This window comes from Salmo salar, chromosome ssa06 (genome assembly GCF_905237065.1).
Source record: "Salmo salar chromosome ssa06, Ssal_v3.1, whole genome shotgun sequence".
Lineage (NCBI taxonomy): Eukaryota > Metazoa > Chordata > Actinopteri > Salmoniformes > Salmonidae > Salmo > Salmo salar.
This window is the reverse complement of record NC_059447.1, coordinates 43,725,998-43,747,007: the sequence shown is the minus strand read 5'-3', so window position 1 is coordinate 43,747,007 and position 21,010 is coordinate 43,725,998. Positions and strand designations below refer to the sequence as shown.

The window sequence follows — 21,010 nt, the reverse complement described above, 5'->3', positions numbered from 1 at the left end:
ATATTTCTTCCAATTTGACATTACAGGGTATTTTGTGTAGATTGTTGACAAAAAAAGGACAATTAAATCTATTTTAATCCCACTTTTGAACACAATAAAATGTGATGAAATCCAAGGGGTCTGAATACTTTTGCAAGGCACTCAAAGGCATTCAAGGCATTCAAACAAACATAATTCCTTGTTTTGTTTGTTTTTGATCTGTCTTTAATCATGAAATACTAATATGCGAAGGGAGCAGGACCAGGCCAGTGCCAGAGGAATCAAACCTCTACCTTCAACCACTGCTCCTCACAGTAGCCTTGTCAGCCCATCCACCGATACTGCACGACCACAGAGGAAATGTATTGTGACATATAAATACATTTTTGATTAGAAGAGATTCATCCCTCTCAGCGGGTTTTCTCGGGCCAATGAGGTTGTCCGAGTCTTTGAACTCTCCCGGCTATTCTTGCTACTGTAGTGTCTTTGTAAGGTAAAGATTCATTGTCTTTTCATTACGTAATACGTATCCACTTGCGCTTGAGCTGGGTAGGTGTGCACTTGTAGTGAGTACCAGGACCTTGAATTTAGACTCAAACTCTGTAGAATATTGACTCTAAAATCTGACTCCAGTACCTCGAATTAGTACTGGCACCTATTTAATGCTCAGCCTGTGTAAAGAACATGTCATCCATGCTGCCAGTTGACTGCCTGCTGCCAGTTGACTGCCTGCTGCCAGTTACCTTCAAGAAATCTCACCAAGTGCTTGTGAGATTTCCACTCCCTACCACTCTTTCTTTGCGCTCTTCTCCACCCCCTCTCTCGTTCACAACCCCCTCCCCTCCCTCCCTCCCTCTCTTGCACACTCTAGCTATTTAAAGCATGAAGTACAGTATTACATCCACAGAAGGGTTCATGTCTGTCTTTGAATGACACACTGAGGAATATTGTCACTTCAGGCTCTAGCAGCAGGATCAGTCGAACCAACAAACACTGTTACGATATTTGGTTGCCTTTGCACCTTCCCATTAACAATGAAATATTCATCTCTGATTTTATGCTTGCTAGATAGTCCCCATTAAATATTTACTTATCTTCTTGTCTCTCATACGTAATAGCTGCTCCTATAGCAGACATTGGGTCTTTCACATGTTTCAATATGTGAACTTGCAAGCTGCCTTTTTTTTGCTTCCTTTTCTCCCTCACTCTGTTCTTTGCTCTTTGAAAAATGTGAGTTAGCGTCTTAGTAAGAAACGTTTCAACGAGCATAACCAATCCATGCAAGTGTAGTTTTCGGTCGGTTAACAACGTCAGGCCGTTGCTGTGGAGCCATATTGGAAGTGTGATCTCGCTTCTGTACAATCCCTTGTTTGTTATGCAAATAATTCTCCATTGCAATTCATGTGATGCATTTCTATCAATCATTTATCAAAACAGTTGTCAGCTCCTCTGACATTCATGTAGCCTATCTGTTACTGATGAGCACAGAGCTCCAATCATCCCTTAGTGCCATTGTTTTGCTCTGTACGTTGTTTGAATTTGAGATTACATCCTCAATAGGATTTTCAAATAGTCCGTTTCAGTTTCAAGTTTTGTGTAAGGAAGTGCGTGGTACAAATCCAATGAAATGCTTACTTGCAGGTTCCTTCTCAACAATGCAACAAAAAAAATGAAATAATAAAATATAATACGAAAATAAAGTAAATGGCAGTAGAATATCATACGTAATACATTTTTTAGCATAAGTATAATACAGGAAGGCACCATTTATAGTCCAATATTTACACGTGTATTGGGGAAAGGGGGTATGTGTATGAATTTCGCAGTTTAATAACAGTATGGTAGCAGCAGTTGTGATGTGTGTGTGTGTGTGTGTGTGTGTGTGTGTGTGTGTAGCATGAATGTATATTTACTGTATGCGTGTGTTTGTATGTGTGGGCGTGTGTGTGCATGAGTGAGCGCATGTGTGCTATGGTGCGAAGAATCAGAGCAGGTGGTCAGTCCAGTTTGACTGTTCAGCAGTCTGATGGCTTGTAGATAGAAACTGACTGGTGATGACGTTTATATTTCAACGAAAGCCAACCATTTATTGTGTTTGAGTGCCTAGAGATGATGGACGATTTTCAGATTTGCTTCCGACTCCCGATTTTCAATTTTCTTTGATTCGTTCCTGGGAAGTGCCCATCTCCTACCTTTTGGCCATAGTGTGAAGATCATTTTGAACTGACACAACCCACTGGGCACAGCACGTCATTTCAACGCGGAAATGTGGGACATTTTTGGTTGAGACGTTAATCAATGAGATTTCAACCTTTATTCACCCACTCAAAAAGAGACCCAGAAGTGTCTTCAATTCCCAATATGTTCTCACTACGCTCTCAACCATCTAAAAGCACAACTAAGTTCCACAAAAAAAACGATGTCTCATTTTTGTTTTAGTTGTCATCTAATGGCACTTTCAACCATTTCAAAGCACAACAAAGTTGAAATAGGAATACACTGTCAGATATTTCGTATTTGTATAAGAACTTAATGTGTTATCACTGTGCTTCCTCTAATAGCACAACCAAATGACCTGGATTGTAGTTGAGATTACATTAAAAGTACATAGAGCAAGTAATCAATGCTGTTCGAGATTCTGCACAGATATTTATATTGTGAAAATCTCCACAGATCCTGCGACCTTTGTATGCTGTCTTGGACATGCACATTTTCTGTGATTACGTAAAGACTTTTATAGTTAAAGTAACCTTAAAACGTGGCCATGGATGATTTACTCATTTAAGGTTGAGTAAAAACTGCTACATTAGTTTGTAAGATAGCCTTAACTTGAGGCTATTTACTGTGTTACAAAAGTCATATCGAATTGTTAGGTTGACAACACAACAAAATATCAACATTTCAAGGATATTTATGTAATGCCTACATAGTTCCATCTGAGCCACTGGCTTAATCCTATTCTTTAACATTTATTTTTGGTTTAGTTGGAGACGTGAATCCAACATATAATTTGTTAACTTGTCGACAAGTTAATAGGCTATTTACATGATAGCAAAACTGATATTGAATTGTGTTTGGTTTTCAACGCAACCAAATATTTACATTTGAAGGAGATGTATAGTTTGTACTTAGTCTGACTTTAATTTCAGTTTGTCTACAAATTAATAATTGATATGTTGGATTCACATTCCCAATCTACACCAAAAGTTAAAGTTAAAGAATAGGACTAAATCAAATCAAATGTTAAATGCACTTCAAATAAAGTTTGATTTGATTTAGTCCTATTCATTAACTTTGATTTTTGGTTGAATTGGAGATGAGAATCCAACATATTCATTATTAACTTGAAGATTAAATTTGACATCAAACAAAGCTTGAAATCCTAGGCCTATATGTATTGTCTATTTTTAGTTGAACCCTGGGTTGAATTGAAACAATAGCTGTTGATGATTTTGCAAATGCTACACTGAACAAAAATATAAATGCAACATGTAGTGTTGGTCCCATGTTTCATGAGTTGAAATTAAAGATCCCAGACATTTTCCATACACAAAAAAGTATTACTCTAAAATGTTGTGCACACATTTGTTTACATCCCTGTTAGTGAGCATTTCTCCTTTGCCAAGATAATCCATCCACCTGACAGGTGTAGCATGACAAGAAGCTGATTAAAAGCATGATCATTACACAGGTGCACCTTGTGCTGGGGACAATAAAAGTCAACTCTAAAATGGCAGTTTTGTCACACAACACAATGCCACAGATGTCTCAAGTTTTGAGGGAGCGTGCAATTGGCATGCTGACTGCAGGAATGTTCACCAGAGCTGTTGCCAGAGAATGTAATGGTAATTTCTCTATCATAAGCCACCCCCAATGTCATTTTAGAGAATTTGGCAATACGTCCAACCGGCCTCACAACCGCAGACTACTTGTATGGCGTTGTGTGGGCGAGCGGTTTACTAATGTCAACATTGTGAACAGAGTGCCCCATTGTGGCGGGCGGGTTATGGTATGGGCAGGCATAAGCTACGCACAACGAACACAATTTAATTTTATCAATGGCAATTTGAATGCACAGAGATACCGTGACGAGATCCTCAGGCCCAAAGGTTGTGCCATTCATCCGCCGCCATCACCTCATGTTTCAGCCCGATAATGCACGGCCCCATGTCGCAAGCATCTGTACACAATTCCTGGAAGCTGAAAATGTCCCAGTTCTTCCATGGCCTGAATACTCACCAGACATGTCACCCATTGAGTATGTTTGAGATGCTCTGGATCGACATGTACGACAGCGTGTTCTAGTTCCTGCCAATATCCAGAAACTTCACACAGCCATTGAAGAGGAGTGGGACAACATTCCACAGGCCACAATCAACAGCCTGATCAACTCTATGAGAAGGAGATCTGCATGAGGCAAATGGGTGTCAGACCAAATACTGACTGGTTTTCTGAAAAAGAAGCCCCTACCTTCTTTTTAAGGTATTTGTGACCAACAAATGCGTATCTGTATTTCCAGTCATGTGAAATCCATAGATTAGGGCGTAATTTATTTATTTTAACTGACTGATTTCCTTATATGAACTGTAACTCAGTAAAATCTTTGAAATTGTTGCGTGTTGCATTTACACTTTTGTTCAGTATGTATAGGCCTAAATAGTATCATTGATGATACATGACTTATATGGTTACATTTGATTTGCTCTGTTAAACCTTCCCTTTGGAATGACTTCGCTAGCAACAGTGAATCTATTTAGTTATTAAGAGATCTCTAAATAATCATTATCTTGATAGCACATTGGTAGTAGTTAGTGATGAATATCAAAGTTAAGCAAGGCTGGGTTTGGTTAAAAGCCTAGATGGGAAACCAAATTCATAGCTGTAGTTAGATAAACTCTCCAGGAGGTGCTGCCCAGCTTAGTTTTTCTTTCTTATAGTGGATATAACGTTGAAGATCTGACGTTGTTTCATGTACAAATTCAACATATTTTATAAAAGGTTTGTCTATGTTGAAAATTGGTTACCATGATGACATAATTCTGTGGTTGAAATTTCACCCCCAAACAAAAGTTGATGACTTTTTGCAGATCCAATGTATTTTCCACGTAGATTCCACGTCACAATACGTTGACAAATTACGCTGAAACCACGTTGATTCAACCAATTTCTGCCCAGTGGGAACTGTCTCTTTTATTCATAGAGGCCTACTACAGTTCACAGTTGTAGCATTTGGGATGATTAACCATTTCCCCAAGTCTTCCCACTCTGTCGTTTTTCAATGCGTTCTATATAGGTACCCTGAGAAAATAAGACCCCTGCATGCTATTTCTCCCCCTTTTGTTGTTCTGCAATTCTCTCCACACGGGCAAACTTGGCGCCTCTTTTCCTGAAGGCTGTTTTTGAAGTGTAGTGCACCAGGTGAAGATTGTAATCGTATAGACAGCGGCAGTCTTTCCACCAGCTCTCTGTTCTCCCTTCATGCAACAGACTCTACCTACGGTACTTATGCAAGATCTCCCTGTGTTTGTTTTTTGTTAGCATGTCTTGTTTTGTGCATTTCAAAATGACTCATATCGAGCGAGGAGAAAGAGAGACGAGTGATTAAAAGAGTATAGCTTTATGTTCTAGTAGTAGGGTCTACTGTAGATTTAGGTGAATATGAGCGGTAGGTCAGGAGTAGGCCGTGACATAGACAGCCTGCTATAGCAGCAGAAAGACCCAACTCTTTGTGTGTGTGGTGGCTCTTCCCCAACGGAGTCCATTGCACGTTTAGGGTTAATGTTGCATCGGTGCCTCCTGATTGCCTGGCTTGCGGAGTGACCTTTCACCCCGTTGTAGGGCAGGGCGTGAAAAGAGAAGAGGGAGGAGGGGGGAAAGAGAGGAGGGGGGAAAAAGGGAAGGTGGGGGCAGCTATCAGGTATTCTAAGGGGGAAGGGAGGATCAAGTGGGGGGAGAGGGAGGGGGAGGGAGGGTTGTAAATATACACTGTAGGGGAGAGTGGGGTAAGTTGAGCCAAAGGGGTAAATTAAGCCATCCTTGTTTCTAGGAAACCATAAACAAAATTAATAATTTGACTACAAATGTTTTAAGACGTCATCATTTCATGGAGTCTATGAAGCAAGAAACCACATGGAAAAAGCAGTAAGCAAGATATGTCCAAAAAACTGATTTTTACCAAGTCAAATGAATTTATTGTGTTAGAGGTTATTAAAGTAGATCATTTTAAGATTGTTCAGTTGGGGTCTCTATAAGCTTGTATATGAGGTCCTAAACCTAGCATGAAAGTGCATCCTTGTAGATGTGTGGGCTAATATAGTCAACATGTTTGTCTTGGGGTAAGTTGAGCCAATAACCATGGGGTAAGTTGAGCCAATGGTTGAGCCAACGGCAAGTTAACCAAATTGAAGTGTTTTCTACCCAGGTGTAATGCAAGACATTATCTCTGGGATATGAGGTAACAACAGGGCCTGGCCTATGTTAAAAGTGTTAAAAAAAGTATAAAGTGTTTGTTAGGTGTTAAGCCTGTGTTAAAAGATGCATAAAATGATTAAAAGACAAAAAAGTGATTGTGATTGTGTTCAATTGTGTTTGGGAAATAAAGATTGTCATGGTTTTAAAAAAGTAGTGATAATATTTCATTCAGTACAGAAATGTATAGGCGGCTTAACTTACTTTGTCCTGCGGATCAACTTACCATTGTAAGTTGTGCCAAGAGACCACTTTTTTGGACAAGCTATGCTTTTAAAACTGTAATGTTTACATGAATTCTGATCATTTCCAAGGATACCCACCATACTGAAATATATGTAGATATCTTTGTTAGAAAGAATACTATATTTCGCTTGACGGAGTGATGCTGAATGTAAAAAATGGCTCAGATTACCACACTCTTCCCTATCTCTTGTCTCATGTCAGTGCTCATTGCTTGCACTTTATGTTGATGAAGTCATTTAGCCTCCATGCTATCTTGAGAGCTTCTTGGGTGGTAGTAAGCCTTTTTTCACAAAGAATTGTGATAATCACACATCCACTACCTGTTTCTGAGTACTTAGCTCCATGGCTCTCATTGGTCCTGTCTTGTGAACTGCCTTCCTGGAGTCATGGGCACCAACAACATCCTGGTATGGACCTCATGGAATCGCCGTCAAGATGGCGCCGACAGACACGATTCCTGCTCCTAGCCAACTTTTCAGTATATATATTTTTTATGTTATTTCTTACATTATTTTCTCAGAACATTTATTGTATTATTACCTTCAGCCAGAAATTACTTTTGGACATTAGATCGGTGGTCACTCACCAGCAATTCTAGCAGAAATGTGACCCCCCCTGACCTGGATCCTTTGTTTGCATACCATCCACCACTTCTGAGTATATTACTTGCTAACGTTCAGTCCTTGGACAATAAAGTAGACGAGCTCAGGACAAGGATCTCCTTCCAGAGATACATCAGGAACTGTAACATACTCTGTTTTATGGATTCATGGCTCTCTCCGGAAAATATTGTCACTGTCCATTCAACCAGTGGGGTTCTCCGTCCATCTCACGGACAAGAAGAAAAAACTCTATGGGAAAAAGAAAGGCAGGTGGGGTTTGTTTCATGATTAACAAAATACAAACTAGCCAAATATCAAAAATATGTCCGTAAACACTCGAGCCAACAACAGACTGGGATATGGAGAGATTGAATATGTCCGTAAACACTCGGTTTGGGATAGAGCAGTGTGTGCAGTGCAATGGTGATTGCGACATCCATGGATCTGTTGGGTAGATATGCAAATTGTATCCAACAACAGACTGGGATATGGAGAGATTGAATATGTCCGTAAACACGGATCAGCGCCTCTTCAACCTCAGGAGGTGGAAAATATTTAGCTTGGCCCCTAAGACCCTCACTAACTTCTACAGATGCACCATTGTGAGCATCCTGTCTGGCTGTATCATTGCCTGGTACGGCAATTGCACCATCCACAACTGCCACCCGCTACCATCTAGAAGGCGGAGACAGTACAGCTGCATCAAATCTGGGACCGAGAGACTGAGAAGCAGCTTCTATCTCCAGGACATCGTACTGTTAAACAGCCACTACTAGCCGGCCTCCACCCAGTACCCTGCCCTGAACCTTAGTCACTATTCTAGCTGGCAACCACCCAGTACTCTACCCTGCACCTTAGAGATTGCTGCCCTATGTACATAGAGTCATTGAACACTGTACACTTTAATAACGTTTGCATACTGTTTTAGCCACTTCATATGTATATACTGTATTCTAGTCATGGCTCATCCTATATAATTTATTTGTGTGTATAATTGTTTTATATATCTAGGTATTACTGCACTGTTCGAGCTAGAAATTCAAGCATTTCGCTGCACCTGTGATACCATCTGCAAATCTGTGTACGTGACCAATACATTTTGATTTGTGTGTGTGTCTGTGTGTATGTGTATGTGTATGTGTCTATGTGTATTTGTGTGTGTGTGTTTGTGAGTGTGTAAAGGTGGTTGTTTTTGTGGTGTCGCTCTCCTATTCCCATCTTCACCAACAGCAAGGTGGACACTGATCCAATTTCTTAACTAGGCTTTGTGTAGTGGTTTTCATTTACTTCTGTAGTCCGCTCGTAATCTCCCTCTCTTTCTCTCTCTCTCTCTCATTCGGCATAATCAGCTTAGAACTTAACCATTGGCCTGCTATCCTGCAGATTCCCAGCCCACCCCATAAAAACAGCACACAACACACAACACACAGCACACAGCACACAAAACACACACAATCAACTTTCTTGACCACCATTCCCAGGATGGATAGGCTGTTGACCCACACAGTACAGTATAGTGTATACAGGATCTTAATTTGAGCCAGTTTGCAACAGCGGGAAAATAATCCTGCAGCAACAGGATACGTGAATTATTATGTGGATTATAATTAATGGCCATTTATGTAGGGGTTGATGCATTTTCAAGTCTGACATTTCAAAGTGGAAATTACAAACTTCTGGAGACTTAAACCTCAAATGCACTCAAAGTTTAAAAGGTCCTGCATTGCAGGAAGGTTCTCCTGCAACATGGTGATCAAATTAAGATCCGACATCTGTAGTGCTCTCCTGAGGCTTGCTAAATCAATTACCACACTTTGGAGAAACAGCATGAAAACAAAAACATTCATTTAACATGTTGAACTTTGTTAATTTTGCTGAAATAAGAGATGAATGATTTGAAGTATTTTTAAAAATAGATATTTGTTTGTATCACTATCAATACTACCAAATCACAAGGTATGATTGTGTAATAAGCAATATCTGCATCTGTCTTACTATTCCATTACTATTAACAAGTTGTGGTATTTTTGTGTAAAAAGATCATAATGAAGGTGCAACAACTGTGTCTACCAACCAAATTGATGTAATTTGGGACAATTGAAGGATGAGTGTGGGGCTTTAGGGTGTATGTTGTATGACAACCTAACATTACTGAGGTCAATTATGGGAATTAGCTTAGCTTTTCAATTAAGTGATTGCAATTCACAATTAGCGCTATCGTTCTCTCTGAGCACAAGCTTTGGTGCTGCTAGGCTACATCCTTTGCTATTGTATGGCCTTGTTTTAATAGTTATTATCTGGAGCCTTTGAGCTTTGTATGGTGAGAGTGGATTTGGTTTCTTTTAGGGTTGAAATTCAGGCTAGAGTTCTATTCCATCCCTGTGAAAAACTGCTACCTCTATTGAAGGGCGTAAGCAGCAGAGAATGGCTAGTAGGGATGTGAAGTGTATTCAGCTCAGCTGAAATGTCGAATGATCGCTCAAAACAAACACAGAATTGAATTGAACGTTTGATGCGTATATTGAAACGGCAGGCATTCTGAATGCACCGTTTGTGGAATACACTGTTCGAACACACCGGTTATGGGTATAGCCCTAATAATTCTGTGTGAAATAATTTCTCAATGTCAATGTTGCCAGACTGGTCTTTTTTATGTGAAATCAAAACATGAACTCATAATACTTAAAAAAAATTTTTTAATAATCATAATAATGTTTTATTGTCAAATTCACCTGATAGTTGCAGTGAAATAAGCATCTGGTTGTAAAAAAAAACGGATAGAATCTATGCGTTATGTTGTCTACACGCATAAGGTCCATCACAGCTGTAGGGAGAAGACGTGAGCATTTTGACTGAAAGGCTTTGTAGCGGTAGTACAGTGCCAACATATATCACGGCTTTGGCAGTTCGCTGCTTAATCTCGTTACCCAACTGCTCTATACACTCTTAGAAAAAAAGGTCCTATCTAGAACCGAAAGGGTTCGTCGGCTGTCCCGATAGGAGAACCCTTTTGGTTCCAGGTAGAACCCTTTCCCCAGAGAGTTCTACATTGAACCCAAAAGAGTTCTGCCTGGAACCAAAAAGAGTGTACATAGGAGCGGTTAATCAGTAGCCTGTTTTATTTTTTATTTTTAAGAGGCACTTTTTTGAAGGCCCCACCCCTTTCCCTTCCTCCATCTCTCGCCCCTGTCCTCTGCTCTCCACATGCATTGAGAGGAAGTTAGCTTTGAGTGGGGGTGTGTGCATGTGGGGGAGGGGCGCAGTGCACGGCGAGAGAGAGAGGGAGAGAGAGAGAATGCACGCTGCTGTCTTTGAAGCCTATTGTTTTTTATTCTCTCTCTATCTCTCTCTCTCTGCATTTCATTCCCCACTCCCCCATCATCCTCTGAGCTTGGTTGCTGATTGGCCAAGCCACCGACAAGGTGAAATTAGACAGGAAGTAGCTCTGGATAAAAAGCAAAGGCAAAGTGATGCTACATGACTGAGACTTCCTGTGTTCTCCATTTCCTGCTTGACCTTTCACCTTGCAATGGGCCCCTCATAGTTCATTTGGTGGGATTTGGAAGTCTGCAACTACCCTGGTGCATGTGTGTGTGTGTGTGTGTGTGTGTGTGTGTGTGTGTGTGTGTGTGTGTGTGTGTGTGTGTGTGTGTGTGTGTGTGTGTGTGTGTGTGTGTTAGCGTGTGTGTGTACTTCTTTCATTCTGCTGAGTGGGTTGAGTTGTCGTGGGCCCCTTTGTGTAGTAGACTGTATATGTAATGCTGTTGTGTAATTGTCACTATTCTACGGCTACGCCATCTTCCCTAAAACTAATTTTGGCCTCCATTTTCAAAACTCCATGGTCTGTTGTAGTTATACTCTCAAATGAAAAGGACAGTAAGGGTTACTTAGGCCAACCACCCACTGACTTAAGTTTAAAAGTGATTCACATAATCACAGTCTGTATGTGTGTATTTGTGTTGGTAGGCGTTTACAGTATGTTAGTATGATCATGAGTATTTTATCTATGTGCCCTTTTATTTTCGCTAGTGTGTTCAGACCTACATTTATGGTGTGCCTTTGTTTGTTTTTGACTGTATTTTGTAAGTCAAGGGGCATCTACAAAGTCTGTATGCACTTGATGCGTGTGGTGTGGGTGTGTTGGTGTTTTCAGAACACAGTGTGTGTTTGTGTGTTCAAACGTGAATGTGTGGTGCCTAAATGCCTATGTGGCTGTGTTTATTTGTCCTTACATTTTTTTTTTTTTTTTACAATACTCATTCTGATCTATGTTCAAATGTGCACATGTGCGGAGGAGTGGGTGTGTTTGTTTTTAATCTGCTTGGAAGGTGTGTGCCTTGGTGTGTTATGTGTGGGCGTCTGGGTGTGTGTTTATGATTATGGGCTATGGAATGCTCCTCATTGTTTTTCCTTCCACCGGGAGGACACCCGAGTCCTCCAGCCCTGCTGAGACTGGCCCATCATGCATCGGTGAGCCACCGGTGGGGGCGCTCTAGGGACCTTTCCAATGCTAAACAGACATCCTGATGGGAAGGGGAGGCGAGCCACCCAGGGCGACATGCATGCCTGTGTAACAGCTCACTGTGAAAATCGCACCTCCTCTGTGTATGCGTGTGTGTGGTTGTGTACATCTTACCCCCATGTAAAATTACCTGAGGGTGTGTGTGTGATGCAATTGAGCCTGATTTTGGCATGGAAATTGCTTTTTTTTATACATTTGTGGTTCAGTATGAAGTTAAAGGGGTATATAGAAGATAGCCCTATTTGGTAAAAGACCAAGTCCATATTATGGCAAGAACAGCTCAAATAAGCAAAGAAAAATGACAGTTAACTGCACCTCAGATTGCAGCCCAAATAAATGCTTCACAGCGTTCAAGTAACAGACACATCTCAACATCAACTGTTCAGAGGAGGCTGCGTGAATCAGGCCTTCATGGTCGAATTGCTGCAAAGAAACCACCACTAAAGGACACCAATAATAAGAAGAGACTTGCTTGTGCCAAGAAACACGAGCAATGGACATTAGACCGGTGGAAATTTGTCCTTTGGTCTGGAGTCCAAATCGGAGATTTTTTGTTCCAACCGCCGTGTATTTGTGAGACGCAGTGTAGGTGAACAGTTGATCTCCGCATGTGTATTTCCCACCGTAAAGTGTGGAGGTGTTATGGTGTGGTGGTGCTTTGTTGGTGACACTGTCTGTGATTTATTTAGAATTCAAGGCACACTTAACCAGCATGGCTACCACAGCATTCTGCAGCGATACGCCATCCCATCTGGTTTGGGCTTAGTGGGACTATCATTTATTTTTCAACAGGACAATGACCCAACACACCTTCAGGCTATGTAAGGGCTATTTTACCAAGAAGGAGCGTGATGGAATGCTGCATCAGATGACCTGGCCTCCACAATCCCCCGACCTCAACCCAATTGAGATGGTTTGGGATGAGTTGGACCAGGGAGTGAAGGAAAAGCAGCCAACAAGTGCTCAGCATATGTGGGAACTCCTTCAAGACTGTTGGAAAAGCATTCCAGGTGAAGCTGGTTGAGAGAATGCCAAGAGTGTGCAAAGCTGTCATCAAGGCAAAGGGTGGCTACTTTGAAGAATCTCAAATATAAAATACATGTTGATTTGTTTAACCCTTTTTTGGTTACTACATGATTCCATATGTGTTATTTCATAGTTTTGATGTCTTCACTATTATTCTACAATGTAGAAAATACTGAAAATAAAGAAAAACCCTTGAGATGAGTCGGTATTCTAAAACTTTTGACAGGTAGTATATATATATATATATATATTATTATTATATATTATGTAATTTTCGTTATTGGACATAACATTTCAGGAAATTATATTGTATGTACATTTACATTTTAGTAATTTAGGACACGCTCTTATCCAGAACGACTTACAGTAGTGAGCTTAAAGTGATTATAATTTTGGAAATCTGTTCCCAAATATTCCCATGCATAAATAGAGGGATATGTGATCGTATCCCAAAGTCATCAAGGCTTGAAATGATTCTGCTTTTGTAAAATACTATATCTGTTTAGGATTCTTGCGGGCCAATTTGCAGTGTACAATTATTACTAACTATGTTCCGGCCCCCTGACCATCCGCTGAAAAATCAGCCAACAGCTGAATGTAATTGGGGACCCCTGCCATGGAGGCCTATCCTTGAGTGGAATGTTGCAGGAGAGATCTTCAAAGGAGCGGTACACGGAAACCAAAATTGAGGACATGAGTATAATGGAGGACAGAGAGTCAAGCCATTCAGTTAGGACCTTTCGAAACCTCTTTCAAGTCAATTTTCCCTTACATAACCAACCAGTGTCTTTACAACATGTACACATGTACACACTTACATGCAAACACACCTTCGTTATCCTTCACAGGTCTGCGCAAACGTGCACCCTCACACTTTCCCTCTTCCTCATTTTCAACCATGTTTGGGATGTCTGTCCTTTATGGAGTGTGCTCTCTCTCTCTCTCTCTCTCTCTCTCTCTCTCTCTCTCTCTCTCTCTCTCTCTCCACTATTCCCTCTCTACTTTTCCTGCCTGCTGTGCTTCTCCCACCCCACCCTATATTCCCTGACCATTCTATTCTTTCACATGGTAAACTAACTCCTCCATGCCCCTCCTATGAGACAATGCTATGGTCTCACCCCCAATAGAGTCTCCTGATCAGTCTAAAGCCCTTTACTTTTGACCCCACCAGCGCAAAGCTGTAGGCTTGAGGCTTCTAAGCGTCCAGGCCCCTCTTCTTTCTCCCATTGTCCTGTTGGTACCAACACAAGCTATGTACGTTAGATGCTACCTCAAGGGCAAAGTCAGTAGCACAGACATAAACATTCATTAAGCTTTAGCTGAGATTCGTTTTTAAAGAATTTTAAATGTTTGTTCTTTTTGGAGTATTTGTTATGTGAGGTTGGGAGCATGTGGGGGGAAGACCACCCCCGAAGGGAAGAACAACAACAGATGAATGGGTGCAACCATATTGTCTCCTCACCACTCATCCATCTTCCCCTCCCCTCCCCTGTCGTCATGGCGTCAGCCAATGAGATGCCCGGGAGTTGGAGTTCAGTGTTGTCTAGGTTCATTTCATTTCACAGTTGGTGTGGGTGTGGGGCCGATGGTTAAGGGGGGTTGAAGGGGCAAATGTGAGTTCAGTGTTGGGTGGGGGGCTATGTAGATGTGGGGGTTGGGTGGATGGTTACGTCTATTGATGTATTGATTTGCGGGACAGAGACTTTGATGGATGAAGAAGGGTTTTCGCCGAGGAGGAAAAGTACCAGTTCAAAGGCCCACCCATCCCCCTCACTTGCTCCCCTCACAAATAGCCTACCGTGGGGTGGTGAAGCCTGAAGCACGGCCATGATGTTGGCTATTCATTTGGTGGCTTGCACAAGTTTCCCCAAAATGGACAAAATCATTTGTTTTCAAGACTGTGGTGACCTTCGAGTAACTGAACCATTCTATGTGGCTAAATAGTCATTAGTGCCTTAATTGTTACAGCACATTCAACACATTGCTGAACTACCATCCAACAGTGTTGCACAGGAAACAGGAACCTCTTAGCCTCATCATCAAAAAGCCCTGGAAGTTTTCGGAATGTTTCTACTCTTGAAAACAACATGTGCCATGTTTGTATTGGGTTGCTTTATGGTAATATATGTGTAGAATGTCATTTACCTGAGGCCCATGAGCTTAGATTGGCCCTTCCATGTGTTTTGTTGTGCAGAGCCCAAGAGGCGAGGCAGGGAATTTTTATTGGGTTGTGTCTCCCCTGGGTGTGGAAACTAGGGTTCAGAGGTCACAAGGGGATTCTCACATATTAACCCTTTACAAACCAGCAGAGCTGTGAGCTGCCCCTCCCTTATGACCCCTGGCGCCCGTTCTCTCCTCCACACACACAACACACAAACCCTCACCTCTCACATAGATCATTAGAGCTCCCTCTAGAGTTTCAATCAGGACGCTGGCAACCAATTGCCAGCTCTGTGTTTCAGTTGCCCTTAGGCACACAGATCTAGCATCAGCTTACCCTCTAAAATCTGGTGGGAAATTCGAAAACTGACCGTACATCTAGGGCGACGTCATTCTACTCCCAGTCAGAGATTCTAAGGGGTTAAATCAGGAAAATTTGATAGGCTACTATTACCTACCTGCTACCCCTCCCTGTCCTCTTTTCTCTCTTCACTATGTTCCCCTGATCTCCTCCACTTTGCCTTCTCTGTGGCCAAATCTTTGAATAAATCTGTAAGTACTACTTTGGTACTGTGTGGTTCAATATACAAGTTATTCAGCTTGTTTGTTTATTCTTGTATTTTGGGGAACCTTGATGTTGTTGTTATGGAGATTGTCCTCCCCCTGCTGCAGTTCTTTCTCTCTCACTCCTATTTGCGCTCTGTCACACTCTGTCCCTTTCTCGCATGCGTTCCCCTGCAGTCAACTCTCTCTCGCTTAATGCCAACCTCACACGCTCTCTCCCTCTACTATACTCCCTCACAGTTTTACTCACTCTCTCTTTCTTTCTCTCTCTTTCTCTTTCTCTCGCTTTCTCGCTCTGTGCCCATGTGTTGGGAACGTTCCAGGGCAGCTGGCAGAGTACTAAAGCTGTTGTCAGTGTCCGGTTTCAATATACCCATTCTTTCTCCCTACACACCCCTCAGACCATCCAACCCACACAAACACACACTCTCTCTCTCTCTCTCTGAGTCCAGGCCAGCAACAGGCAGTGAGATATGCAAGCTGGCAGATGCTGATGAGCTGAGACACACACACACACACTTTCAGCGTCGCTCATGTGTACTGAACCAGGATGTTAAGACCTGAAACACAAGACTGCCAACCGTGTGTGTGTGTGTCTGTCTGTCTGTCTGTCTCTGACAGCGTGTCATACCTTTCAATGGTGTATTGGCGGTCAGTACAATGGAGCTCATCATTTTTTTTATGGTCACAGACTTCTCAGTTGAGAGGCTCAAAGTTTTGGAGTTGTACTTGTGAACTAGTATAAAATATATGGAGTAGTGACAACGATGCTCTTTCCTCTCACAGTCGCTGCAGGCAAACTGTGAGATACACTGGTATTTTAAGGTGCTAAACCGCGAACCAGAGAACCCAATCATGCTGCTGATTCAATGAAATAAAGAATGACGTTTGACCCAAAAATATTTGGTACATTTCCATGTAGGTTTACAATAAAAAACGTTTCAGAATTGGATGGTTAATTAAGTGATAATGCCCGAGAAGCTGGTTTTTTGGAGGACATATTGGCACGGGTGTTGTTATTACCAATATATCCCCCAAACACCGGCTTCGAGGGCATTCACACTTTTATACAACCGGTTACAAACATATTCAAATAATGATTTACATATTTTCCTTAAAAACGTTATTTTGATGAATTTAGTCATACTATTTCATCCTTCCACAAGATATAGTCCCGACACAAATCTAGGTGTTGCTACCCAAGCCGGCTGGTCGGCTGGAGGTTCGGTTGCTAGTTCGTTCTAAATGTTCCATTGCCATACTGGCTGGCAACGTTCTTATCCCCTGCTTGCTAGCTAGCCAACTACGGCTAACTTACAGTCACGTTAAAAAGTGCGGCCAGAATAACAGCAAAGTAACTGCATTTGCATTTGTGTAAGCTGTTTTCTAGTGACAGTTATTTGGATACATCCATAACAATGTGCAAATGAGGCACAATTTCGCCTGGCATAAAAAAAACGTGTTCACTCGTCAGGACACTGTTGTTCAGCGGAGCTAGCCAACAACATAGCTAACACAATCACTTCAAACTGAAAAGACTGCAAACCAGCTGCACTTCATTTGACCTTTTTTCAATTGACAGTTGTTTATATCCATCAAAATTATGCCAGCTGTTTCATGATTTCGACTGGCTGAGAAACGCTGTCTGCTTGTCTGTCTTGTCTGCTGTTGAAAACTAAATGTTAGTCTAAAAGAAATGTGAGATAATGTCTAGATGCTTTTTATAGTGGAGATCAAGTTTATAAATTGCCTGGCTGGGGAGATGAGACAGTGGATTGCGCAGTCAGATGGAACAGAGTAAATAGACATTTTAACGTCATAGATTTAGCCTTGTGGAATAGAGTTGGCTGGGATGCAGTTTTAACCAATCAGCATTCAGGATTATAACCACACTCCAGGCAATAGCTTGACCAAATCCATTTGACTGCATGAAGTATGTAAATGTTTTACGTCCATGTTTGAGTTGAATATTTTCAAATGGTATTTCTCTCTCTCTTTCTCTCTTTTACTCTCTCTCTTAGGACCAGGAAACTCCAGATCAGAAACATTCCTCCGCACCTGCAGTGGGAGGTGAGTGCCCCTGGTTTGACCAGATCATACTTTCACCGTATCAAAATGTATCAATGGGACTGTCAGTGTCTCTCAATCAGTGTTACTTTTATATGGAAAAGCATAGGTTAGTCCCTGCTACAACATAGGTAAGTCATCAGGAAAAATCTGTTCAGAACAGGATGTTCTGTGTAGCCATCTGAGATGTGAGTGAGTTAGGGGGGTACAAGGCATTTAGATTGACTACGGCTGCGGACATGATTGCGTGTGTTCGTATGTGTATTTGTGTCTTTATTGTGGGGGGGCTTTATTTTTGGGGCGGCAGGTAGCCTAGGGGTTAGAGCATTGGGCTAGTAACCAAAAGGTTGCTAGATCAAATCCCCGAGCTGACAAGGTAAAAATCTGTTGTTCTGCCCCTGAACGAGTCAGTTAACCCGCTGTTCCTAGGCCGTCATTGTAAATAAGAATTTGTTCTTAACTGACTTGCCTAGTTAAATAAAGGTTTAAAAATAAATTGTGTGTGTCGAGCGGCGCACGCTACCGCTGGACGAAGACGGGCCACATGTCTCTGCAAAGGTGGGGCTCTCTCGCTCTCCACTCCATCCTGCCAGTGCTTGCGTGCAACGCAGTATGTCCTTCCCTAGCTGGCCACACGAGGGTAACGTTTCTCCACCCATGTTATAGCCCTGAACATGAGCCAGAAGGAGTATTTTTTTTTTTTTTAAAGGCCCAATGTCAGAGTAAGAAACTATGTTGAAGACACAATTCTAACGCATTACATCAGAGCAGTCAAACCAAGCTTCTGGATGGCCAGATATGCCATTTATCCATGCGACATACAGTGCATAAATTATACGTATGGGTGGTCCCGGGAATCAAACCCACTATCCTGGCATTGCAAGCACCATGCTCTACCAACTGAACTACACAGGACATCAGTGTCTGATTTAGACCAGGGAAGCATCTCTCTCCAGTCAGTAGCACTAATCAATTAAGTGGGAGGTTGAAATGATGCAGACACTTTGGCCCTTGAGGACTGGAACTGCTTTACACTGATGTAGGAAGTGAGACAAATAGGAGAACATTGGAGAAACTCAGTTTAGGTGGAAATGTTGAAACACAACTATAATGAAATTGTGTTCTCCCCTCCCTAGGTGCTGGATGGTCTGCTGGCCCAATATGGAACCGTTGAGAACTGCGAACAAGGTAAGATACTGAAGTTATTCTGTTCTATTCATAACCAGTCAGACTTTGCTCTGAACATCTCATCTACAAATCCAATGATAAGGCAAGATTATAATGAGATTCACAGTATTTTTTGCACTTTGCACAATGCTTTTGCACTACAAAAATATCACTCGCTGTTTTATATCCCTGAGACCTGACCGGATCTGCTTTCCCTATCCATCTGAGCTACAAAACAAAAGCATATTCAGAAAGTGTCTCAAAACAGGAGTGCTGATCTAGGATCAGGTCCTACCTGTCCAGGTAATCTTAATCATTAAGAGGCAAAACTGATTTCAGGTCAGCACTCCTACTCTGAGGCGCTTTATGAATAAGGGGCATGATCAGAGTTCTGAGAGTCCTTCTGTAGTCCAAGCACCTCCCTTTGTGAATACAGCTCATTAAGAAATAGCTTGAGTATACCAGTCTACAGGAAACCCTGCAAGAGTGAAGTCTTTATGTCAGTGGTAAATCGCTGCTTCTCAGTCCATCTCTGTCAGCGAATCAGATTTGATCAATGGGATATCCCATGCTCTGTCATAGGTCAATCAATATCATTAACTCTCAGTGCTCAACTGTTCAGGAAATGGGTCTGACAAGGAGGTGGGTTTATAGCCTCTGACTTATGCAATCTCCCCTCCTCTCTCTCTCCTCTCCTCTCTCTCTCTCTCTCCTCTCACTCTGGCTCCTTTTCTTAGTGAACACAGACAGTGAGACTGCGGTGGTCAACGTCACATATGGAACTCGGGAACATGCCAGACAGTAAGTCTCCCATAGTGCATGATCTTTTCTATATCTCTACTTCCAAATGTACCCACTCCATATCCTTTCACACGTTGCTTATCTGGATGTTTTTGTGTCCATATAATGTATGCCATTTAGCAGACACATTTACCCAGAGGGACTTACGAGTGCATACATTTTACAAAGGCGTGGTCCCAGGAATCAAACCCACTATCCTGGCATTGCAAGCACCATGCTCTGCCAACTGAGCTACGGAGGACCATATGAATGAAGCATATAGAGCTAAATTACACTACTGTTCAAAAGTTTGGGGTCACTTAGAATTTTCCTTGTTTTTGAAAGAAAAGCAATTTTTTTGTACATTCAAACAACATCAAATTGATCAGAAATACAGTGTAGACTTTGTTAATGTTATAAATGACTATTGTAGCTGGAAACGGCTGATGTTTTATGGAATATCTACATAGGCATACAGAGGCCCATTATCAGCAACCATCGCTCCTGTGTTCCAATGGCACATTGTGTTAGCTAATCCAAGTGCATCATTTTAAAAGGCTAATTGATCATTAGAAACCCCTTTTGCAATTATGTTAACACAGCTGAAAATTGTTGTTCTGATTAAAGAAGCAATAGGGTAGACACTCGAATGTACTTGTCCTCTTTCTCAGTTGTGCACCGGGGCCTCCCACTCCTCTTTCTATTCTGGTTAGAGACAGATTGCACTGTTCTGTGAAGGTAGTTGTACACAGCGTTGTACGAGATCTTCAGTTTCCCGGCAATTTCTCACATGGGATAGCCTTCATTTCTCAGAACAAGCATAGACTGACGAGTTTCAGAAGAAAGTTCATTGTTTCTGGCCATTTTGAGCCTGTAATCGAACCAACAAATGCTGATGCTCCAGATACTCAACTAGTCTAAAGAAGGCCAGTTTTATTGCTTCTTTAATCAGAACAACAATATTCAGCTGTGCTAACATAATTGCAAAAGGGTTTTCTAATGATCAATTAGCCTTTTAAAATGATTCACTTGGATTAGCTAACACAACGTGCCATTGGAACACAGGAGTGATGGCTGCTGATAATGGGCCTCTGTACGCCTATGTAGATATTCCATAAAAAAATCTGCAGTTTCCAGCTACAATAGTCATTTACAACATTAACAATGTCTACACTGTATTTCTGATCAATTTGATGTTATTTTAATGGACAAAACATTTGCTTTTCTGTAAAAAACAAGTACATTTGTAAGTGACCCCAAACTTTTGAACGGTAGTGTATGTCCTAATTTTTCTCAATATTTGAACACTTTAATACTTGATAAGAGATCCTAGCTGTTTGAATCTTTGTCAAACTCCACATGTTGATGCATGATACACTACATGACCAAAGGTATGTGGACACCTGCTCATCGAAAATCTAATTCCAAA

At 41.6% G+C, this 21,010-nt stretch overlaps 1 protein-coding gene across 4 annotated transcripts in view; it reads left to right on the top strand.

Annotated features, from left to right (window-relative positions):
* LOC106607494 (insulin-like growth factor 2 mRNA-binding protein 1) overlaps positions 1-21,010 on the top strand; it is a 69,083-nt gene that overhangs the window by 36,853 nt on the left and 11,220 nt on the right. For 3 of the 4 annotated variants that reach the window (XM_045720628.1, XM_014204492.2, XM_014204491.2), the window contains exons 3-5: positions 17,589-17,637; positions 18,771-18,822; positions 19,539-19,602. Coding sequence is in view for 3 of the 4 variants with exons in the window: in XM_014204492.2 (XP_014059967.1) it covers positions 17,589-17,637; positions 18,771-18,822; positions 19,539-19,602 (165 nt within the window). In the remaining variant the exon portion in view is untranslated. The remainder of the gene's footprint in view (positions 1-17,588; positions 17,638-18,770; positions 18,823-19,538; positions 19,603-21,010) is intronic. The other variant, XM_014204493.2, reaches the window with a different exon arrangement.